The 10212-nt window shown below is 34.5% G+C and overlaps 1 protein-coding gene across 1 annotated transcript; it reads left to right on the top strand.

Moving 5' to 3' along the window:
• The first annotated feature begins 8563 nt into the window (after window positions 1-8563).
• LOC125916165 (olfactory receptor 5D13-like) lies at window positions 8564-9439 on the top strand. The gene has a single exon (XM_049622330.1). It carries the CDS (start codon window positions 8579-8581, stop codon window positions 9437-9439), a length of 861 nt encoding a protein of 286 aa, XP_049478287.1. The 5' UTR covers window positions 8564-8578.
• The last annotated feature ends 773 nt before the right edge of the window (window positions 9440-10212 follow it).

The raw sequence follows: 10212 nt of genomic DNA, 5'->3' as shown, positions 1-10212 counted from the left end.
CTTGCTCTTTTCTCATTTACTAGCCCCCTTTCACCAAAATTCAGATTCAAATTTGTAATACCAATATTTTCTGTTTTTAACTTTATATAAGTAAAACTGTACAGAATATAACTCTTTTATTTGTTTTCTTTTTTTGTTATCTGGCAGCTTTTGATCAACATTGTGTTTATAACATTTATTCATCTTGTTGTCGCAAATTCCTCTACTCTTTTTGCTGTATGATACTTAATGTATGAATATACCCCAAATTTTATGCATAAAGATGTTGATGGCTTTCTAAGTATTGTTTTGTTCCATTTCTTACTTTTCAGGTATTATAAATAATGGCATTTTGAACAATCCTGCATATTGTTTGGTGAACATAAATATTTCTGTTGGTTATATATTTGGGTAAATTTTCTGGTAAATTATGCATGTGTTCATCTATTTTAGATTTTGTAAAAATATGTACAAAGCAAAGTCTCTCTGAAGAAAGCTCATGCAGCTATGATAATATGAGACATTGTAGGTTTTAAGTAAAATAAAATCACTAAAGACAGAGGATTATTTCACAGTGATACAGGGATTTACCTAATAAGAAAAGATTACAATTCAAATGTCCATTCACTCAACCAGAGTCCTTCAAAATAAGTAAAGGAAAAAATCCAGAGCTATAAGAAGAAATAAACAAGTCCTTCATCATTGTGGGAGATTTTAACATACTTTTTTCAATTAATGAATAAATAAGCAATATGATGTCTAAGCTCTAAGTGACATAATTTATGTATTTGACCTACTTAACCTATATAGAATATGACTATCAACAAAATCAGAACATATGTGTTTTTCTGTGCATGTAGAAAATTTACCACAATTGAGTATTTCATGGATCATAAAGCCAACCACCACAAATTTCAAAGGAGTCAAATCTTTCAGAATATTTTCTGTGAGAAAATTAAACTAATTTAGAAATCACTAATTTATTCTTCAATTTTAACTTTCCTGAATCTTTTTGCTTATGTTTCTCATGTTGATAGCACAGTGTTAGGTTTAACTTTGTCATTACATCTATTAATATAATCAATGTGTTCTGCTTCCATTTTGTTATATTTTATGTCATACATATGATATTTTACATCATGTATATGCATATGTATAGATATGGATATGGTGTGTGTATGTAAATAGATAAATGTTTTTTTCACCATTTAGCTTTGGCTTGAGTAAGGTTTGTATTTTTGTAAGGATTTTTATCCTTATAATAAAATCCTTATATATTATTAATCCCCTTTTGATTTGTGTATTTACTCATTACAAATAAATTACGATGGATTGTTAATGTTCTTTATTCCTCCAACTGCGTGATTGTGTAAGTGACCGAAAGCCGACCCACATTATTTCTAGCTCAAAATTAATCCATGTGAAAACAAAGATAAAATTAAAGGTGAGTCAGTGTTTGAATGTGGTCAAACGATTTACCATCTTTGAATATTTGTTCCCTTGTCTCTGAAATTAAGGTATGTGGAATGAATAGTCTTCAAGGTGTATTCAAGCTATGAATGTGTTTTCTATTGGTTTCCGTTCCTCTCTTTAAAGCAAATAATACACAGGGATTTTAATGTCTTGATTCAAATTTTGGTATCGCCCTGCCATCTAGTGGATATTCTATTTGTATCACTTATAAGAAAAAGACAACTCTGACTCTATTTTGACCACATGAAAAAAATCTACCAATTACAATGTAATTTCTTTGAAAAAACACAAATAGATGATAATCAAATCTGCGATGTTGGGGGTAATTGAAACCAACATTTCATTCTCATTATGTCAAACTAGGATAAACTTTTTAAAAAATTAACTCTTGTGTAATAAGAAATAATACTGGACTGGGATTTAAGAGATTCATTATCAAGTCTACCTTAACTCTTTCATCTTTTCTGAAATATATGCCATACTGGAGACTCAGCTTAGATCAGGGAAAGATGAAGAAAACTGCCTGTAATTACATTAATTGAGATTTATCTTAGATACAGAATATTAGTCATGGGCATATAATTTATACTTTTTTTCTATATGCCTGTATATCATAGATGGATATTGGAGGCTATTTTGAACTGAATTTCTAACTTGTTATGATATGCCATATTTATACACTTACATGTGCTTTTTTGAATAGTCCCCTCATTTATAGATAATAAGTAATAGAGATTGAATTGAACCAAATCCTTAAGGAAGCAAGATTAGAAAATGTCTATTTAATTATTATAATAGTTACTTTTATTGGAAGGGCAGTTAAGCCAACCTGTGAGATAGGTATAGGTTATGGGTTTTGAGAAGCATAAAGACAATTTAAAAACAACAGAGTATTTTGAGAACTCCAAAAATGAAGTGATCTTAGTGAGAGCTCCTACCCAAAATGAGGATTAGTCACAGAATAGGACAAATACAGAAGAACGTTATGGAGTTTTATCTGCATTCTTCCTCTTGAATCACACCCTTCATTCTACTTACATTAAAGTTTATTTATTTATAGTCCCTACTAATACCCTATTAGTGAAATTGAGCAACCCAAGGACTCTAAATAATCATTCATGCTATTCTGGTTTTGGACAGTATAGAGAGAAAGTTCTTATTTTTTTTTGGTTCTAAAATTGTTTTCCCTGTGTTTTTAAAATTAATGGAATTAATTTTCTGTCTTGAAGACGCAGGAAACAAAGCCAGTCTTTTATTTTTATTTATTTTTTTTTACACTTTAGCCTTGAAATATATAAACATCATTGGTCAGAGTCCCCTTTTATTTTTCTTCTGTATTTCAGATGTCTTCAAGCCCCTGACTGGCTTATGATATATATATATATATATATATATATATACACACACACACACACACACATACATAGGTATGTATATATGTATAGTTGATATAGATATAGATTTATAGATATCACTGTTAACTACTTGACTTTGTAGAAACCTATACAAATACCAATGATTATTGGAAATGACAGCCTACCTGTATTGAGATGCCATCAAGAGCATTCTGCTCCCTTCCAAACTAGAATGAAAACAGGAGTTACCTGTATCTGTCTACATGATCTATTAGTGCAGCCAAATTGAATGCTGTGATTATATTAGAACTACGTCGGTTTCATTCACAATGCTTGTACCTTTTTACAACCAAGCTCTTCATTATTCCACTCTTGTCCTATCAGCATGGAACCCTGTTACAAGGTTCAATGACCTACAGTGGTTCCAATTGCATTCTTTATACCATTTGGCCCCTCTGATTCTCCAATCTCATCTGCTATGCTACCTGCATAAACTCTATTTCTAATTGATAGAAACATAAGCATCCAAATTCCTACCTTGGCTCAGGCTACCTCTTCTGATTGAAAAGCTTTTGGTTTTCTCTCTTGTCCCTGTAATTCTTTCTTTTTTTTTTTTTAAGTTTATTTATTTTGAGAGAGAGAGAGAGAGCGCGGCAAGGAGGGGCAGAGAGAGAGGGAGAGAGAATCCCAAGCAGGCTCTGTGCTGTCAAAGCAGAGCCTGATGAGGGGCTCAGTCTCACCAACCATGAGATCATGACCTGAGCCAAGAGCTAGTGTTGAACGCTTAACCGACTGAGCCACCCAGGTGCCCCTGGTCCCCGTAATTCTATTCTAACATTATAGTTCATCCCGAAGTTCAAATTCCTATTATGATTTTGCCAATCAGTAAAAATCTTGGACTTTATTTAATTATTTCAGCTTCTGAAGAGTACCCCTAATGTACTCAACGAAAGTTTAAAGTAAAAACCAAACCAAACTGAAATAAAACCGAAAAACCTTACGCACGGTGATGATGTAGAAAGGTGCAGTGTCTTCTTTTCAAGTTCTTGTTCCTCTCACAATACTTACATTATAATAATCGCATTATTATAAGCCACAATTTGGAAGCAGCCTAGGTCTCTCTATCACTACTCAGAGAATATCTGCCTACCAATCTGGAAATAACTTTGGAACTTACGCAATCAAGTAATAAATTTCTAGTGCGTGGTTTAATAAACTACGTCCCACAAACCAAATCTGATTTTTTTGTGTTTTTTTAAAATAAAATTTTATTAAAACAGAGACATGCCTATTGAGTTGTGTATTGCCTATGACCGTACTCATGCTACAACACTGAATAGTGGGGCTTGGGACTATATGGCTCACAAAGCCTAAATTATTAACGCTATGGCTTTTTATGAGAAAAGTTTGCTGACGTGTTCTGTTACAACAAGTCACTGAGATTGAGATGTTTATATGTTAAGATATGATAGATTCTTAAATAATAGATATATTACTCTTTCCATAAACCCAGATTATAAACTGAAAAATAGAGTAATAGTTTTTTTTTTCAATTTCAATAATAAGTGTAAACATTGAACAGTATTGTGGTCACATTTGGAAGAGTAAAGCAAACTGTCTCAGCTTAAGAAAACCAATGGTTTTCATAAAAATGAAGCTTGTGATACAATGTTAAATTTTTAAAAGGATAATGAACAATATAACTAATATTCTTATTGCATAAATTTCATACCCCAATACATACAAATATATAACCTTATATAAAGAGTAATTCACAAGTACCACAAAGAATAAGAGTAGTTATCTCTGGATTGTTGCATAGCAGCTGATTTTTCTTTTTGACATGGCGGCATTTGACAGGTATTTAAAGACAAAATGTAGGGTTTGTTTCAACATTTTTAAAAGAGCACTGGATTAAAGTTCATGATGAAATGATTCCCCAGTCTTCAGAAGAAATTATATGCAACTAAAATATCACATGGGACATTACTTCATTTAATTGCTTTGTGTCTGCTAAGGCAATACTTCCATCATATTCTCGAGGGTTGACATCCCTAGGGACTTGGTGGAATATATGCAAGATAAGTTTAGTGTTAGGATTCAGCTTTCTGATCTCCCTTTCTCTCTGTCATCTCTGAACTTATTTTTAATAGATTAGAGGAAAATTCATTTCTCTGAAATATTCATTACAATATACTGCAGACTTCTTTGACTATTTTTTCAGGTTTGTTACTTTTTTTTTTTTATTTGAATTCTCAGCAGGAAGTTTTCTGGAGCCCATTAATCACAACAAAGAAGCTTCAGTAAATGAGTAAGCCCAATTATTCTGTGCTCAGGTGAGTTGATTCCATTCTTACGTATTTTAGTTTAGAAAGAAAATAGTGTGTACCAATAATCTTTGTAGGAGACAAACACATTTGTAAATCCAAGCATCCTGATATACAGTTCAAGTAACTAACTCAGTTCTTTATCTCTAACCACATTTATTATTATTCACTGACCTACATCACTAAGAAGTTATTTTCAGCTTCATTGCACCACAGTATTCTCATCTTTCTCTTTATAAACAAATTGAATTTTAATAACAATAAGAATTACACGTTGCAATATATCATTTGTGATATGTGATACTCCTCAAAATAATTCTCAGAAAAAAAGAACAATTTTGAGGACGAGGCCTATATTTTATAATTTTACAGTTGCTAATGCCTATTACGGTGTCGAGTACATAGTAGAGGTGCAATGAGAAAGCATGATAGATGTCACTAGAGAGGAGGGAGAGGGTGTGCATAGCACCTTATGTGCTCATTCAGCTGAACGTGCTGGACACTTCCTGGAGCCAAATGGGGGGCTGTGAACTTTGACCCCAAGGCTGCTGGTATAAATATAAGGAGTGCGGGAGGTGGAGTGGAAAGCTACATGTGTGGAAAAGATACGTGGGTAAGAATGAGCTAAATATACATCAGAAATCATAGTTATCTTCAAATTTTTGTATTTGAGTAAATTGACACACAATATTGCATTAGTTTAATTTCAGGTGTACAACAGAGTGATTCAACATCTCTATATGTTGTGCTGTGCCCACCACAAGTGTATTACCATCTGTCACCATACACAAAATATCGTACAATATCACACCACATCATACATCAATGGACCTAGAAAGTGTCATGCTAATGAAATAAGTCAGACCGAGAAAGATAAATACCATTCAATGCCACTCATATGTGGCATGCCAAACAAGACAAAACAAAACAAACAAAACAAAAAGCCAAGTAAGTAAACTAACAACAACAACAACAACAAAAAACAGATTCAGATTCAACAGATTCAACAAAAACTCTCTCTGAATACAGAGAACAAACTGATGGTTGCCAGAGGGACGTGCCGGGGCAGGCTAGGGACAAAATGGGTGAAAGGGGGTGGGAGATACAGTCTTCCAGTTACATTTATTTTTGATGGTGATGCTATCCCCCTCAGTTCTGAATTGCTCAGGCTTTCCTACCACAGACAGAGGGAACTAATACAAATTTTGGGAGAAGTGTGTTCAATTCTGGAATTGGCGCTTACTGAGTTTTATATTAAATTGAAAAATACACTCAGGAAATGATAATAAATGTGGTGGAAGATGAAGTCACAAGTATCAAAGGACTCTTAAAAGAGCAATTGAAGAAGAAAAAGTGCAGGGGAATGGGAATGATGTCTTTATATATATGCTTTCCTTCATACTTCTAAGTGCTATATCTGGTCCTAGAGGATAAAACCGGAACAACTGAATGAAAAGCACGGAGAATTTCATTTTGGCTGATAATACGGCATAGAATTTTCACTGAATTCTATGTGGAATGGCCTTCCCTGTTGTGCCTTGTGCTATTGTAGATTTCAGTAAGTGGTCAGGAAGTGGGTTTTAGAGTAACTAATTACACTGGCAGAAAAAGGCAGTTTAGGCATTTTGGAGGAACACAGGACAATTTAAGAGAACAATTCATTGCTTCCTTTCTTCCCTCAAAGGTCCTTGTTTTATGCTAATTCAGGAAGTTCAGGATTTTCACTATTTCTGCTTGTTTTGTAGGACTTAAGATGTGTCTCAGTGCATTGTGTGTGGTAGTGATTTAATAGGCATACCTAACTTTTTTACTATTATTATCAACTTTTACCCCAATACATGTGTATTATATGCCTGAGTTTACTCTTTCACATGCTCGTATATTTATTTATTCAATAAATGTTATTGAGTATCCACTCTGGTTCTGGTGTCCCAAATTTGTTTTCATGAATTTTATTTTGCCGTGGAACAGACGATGATAAATGTTAAATGATTTTTTAAAAAGTAAGATGTAATCATGTCACAAATGTGGATGAAATTTGTATTTTGAGGGCTTATCCTTCTTATAATGGCCCCGAGAGTATGACCATGGCCATGAGAAAAGGGTCAAGTGGAGAGAAAGATTTTGTAAGAGATAAGAAATTAAGAGAAAAGGGTATTGGAAGGATTATCTTTATGTTTATGAAATCAACTCAATAAAAAAAGAAAGAAAGAAAGAAAGAAAGAAAGAAAGAAAGAAAGAAAGATCCCTGGTCAAATAACAACCACACTGTAATACTTCAGGAAGCAGGTGGCCATCTTTGGAGGTTTTGAGGTAGACTAAGTTTGAGGATAATCTGGTAGAAAGATTTCCAGCATAAAAAAATAGCCTGCACGTATTGTAAATAAGTTTATTTCTATCACACATGTCATGAAATATCTGATATTACAATGCACCAAGAAAGGGTAATAGATTTTCACAATTTTCCATACTTAGGGAAATGTGGCTGACCAAGTATGCTACTTTTCTGTAGGACATAGCTAAAATGTGGGGACAGAAATGTGTGACGGAGTATAAGAAGTTTCCTGGAAAGGGAATTCAAAAATAATTATAGCAACAACAGTAAAAAAAAAATGTAATCTGGTCATTTCTCTGGATCATTAATTTTCTTTTGAGTTCTAAGTTCCCATAGACAGGTTAGGCAGGAAGAGATTGTAGAAATTTATGATATGTGTGTCTACCAAGAGAAGCATTTTTTTGTTATTAAACATCTTTAAAGTTTATTTATTTATTTTAGAGAGAGAGAGAGAGAGAGCACAAGTGGGAGAGGAGCGGGGGAGGGGGGAGACACAGAATCTGAAGCAGGCTCCGGGCTCTGAGCTGTCAGCACAGAGCCTGACGTGGGCTCAAATTCATGAACTGCGAGATCATGACCTAAGCCGAAGTCGAATGCTCAACTGACTGAGCCACCCAGGTGCTCCTAAGACCAGCATTTTAACTAAATTCTGATTCATGAAATAAATCAGACTGGTCTTTCTCATGAAGTCACCTGCCTCTGAAGATACTGGGTCTGATCATTCGAAATATATCAGGGGCAATTCTATTTTTGTTCTGTCTCTCTTGACTGCCGTCTTTTATTATTCTATTTCTGCAAATTTCATATTTACCCTGTAATTGTGATATTAGCAAATTCTAACTTCATTTTTCTTTTGTTTTCTTTCTTTCTTTTTTTTTTTAGTAAATTCTAACTTTAAAAATAAAGGTTGAAATCAAGTATTTTCTACAAGACTATTTATGGATAATCACTAAGTTTCTCCTTATTTCCTCATTTTAACCTTCCTTATCTGGATTTTGTTTCTGACTTTTCTGAGTCAATTTTCTTGTTTTGTCCACAGGAACCAAGAAAACCAGAGTGTTGAAGTCACTTTCATTCTCTTGGGCTTTTCAGAATATCCAGAACTACAGATGCCCCTGTTCCTGGTATTCCTGACCATCTACACAGTCACTGTTTTGGGAAATCTGGGCATGATCATGATTATCCAGATCAATCCCAAACTCCACACCCCCATGTACTTTTTTCTCAGCCATTTATCTTTGGTTGATTTCTGTTACTCTACAGTAATCACACCCAAACTATTAGAAAACTTGATTGTGGAAGACAGAACCATCTCCTTCACAGGCTGCATCATACAATTCTTCTTTGCGTGCGTATTCGTGGTGACAGAAACCTTCATGTTGGCCGTGATGGCATATGATCGATTTGTGGCAGTTTGTAACCCTCTTCTGTACATAGTTGTCATGTCTCAGAAGCTTTGCTCCTTGTTGGTGGGTGCATCATACTCCTGGGGTATAGTGTGTTCCCTGACTCTTACTTACTTTCTACTGAAATTATCCTTCAAAGGAAATAATATCATAAATAACTTTGTCTGTGAGCATGCCGCCATCATCTCTGTGTCCTGCTCTGATCCCTACATGAGCCAGAAGATTATTTTAATCTCTGCCACATTCAATGAAATAAGCAGCCTGGTGATCATTCTGCTCTCCTATGTTTCCATTTTTATCACTGTCATGAAGATGCCTTCCACTGGGGGGCGCCACAAGGCCTTCTCCACGTGTGCTTCCCACCTGACCGCTATCACAATCTTCCATGGGACCATTCTCTTCCTGTACTGTGTTCCCAATTCCAAAAGTTCATGGCTCATGGTCAAGGTGGCTTCTGTCTTTTACACTGTGGTCATCCCCATGCTGAACCCACTGATCTATAGCCTCAGGAACAAAGATGTGAAGGAGACAGCCAAGAAGTTAATCAATACCAAATTATCGTGACACATAATGTAAAGTGGCTTGTCACGTAAAGACTTTTGAGTTAGTACACATGACCATTTGACGACCTACGTAAATCTTCGATTCCTTTTTAAGTCATTGAAGATTGAGTTTATAGAGTTACCCTGAAAACAAATGGTTTATCGTGGGGAAGGTTACATCAAATGTAGTCTAGTCAAGAGCTGATCAACACTCACACACTAATTTTAAAAGTAATATTTCTTCAATTTTACACAAGGAACATTGATACATTACAAATACAAAGAAGGCGTATCTCCGCCCCACTAAAGTTCAGAACACTGCTTAGTAAAATTGAATTTAATATAAATTTTATTTTCTCTTTTTGTATACAAAATATGAAAATAAAAATTAATAACTGTATAGTTCAGAAACAGCTTTTGCTAAATCTAAATTTATCATTCCTCCTCATCTTGCGTTGTGAGTTAGCTATTGATGCATAAACACAATGACATAAGATTTTAGTCATATGTCATATTAGGTAATTATTTATTGGTTGATTGATTGGATAGCCCTGCTAATATCAGCAAAATCATCTTGGTTAACTTGATATCGTCTTGTCTAACTGGACAACTTACTTCCAGTTCATAGATCTGCATGGTGATTGGGTAGCTGTGCTCTGTGGATCTATGGTCCCCTTTGAACCACGGGGCTAGTTAGAGGATTTTCTTGCAGTGTTCACGGCTGAATCACAAAAAAGAACGCGATATAACAAAAGATGCTTCAAGTTCCCTTGTGTATCATGCCTATCAACATTC

The sequence above is a fragment of the Panthera uncia genome, chromosome D1 (assembly GCF_023721935.1).
Source record: "Panthera uncia isolate 11264 chromosome D1, Puncia_PCG_1.0, whole genome shotgun sequence".
Classification (NCBI taxonomy): Eukaryota; Metazoa; Chordata; class Mammalia; order Carnivora; family Felidae; genus Panthera; species Panthera uncia.
The sequence above is the reverse complement of the archived record's forward strand: the minus strand, read 5'-3'. Positions and strand labels throughout refer to the sequence as shown.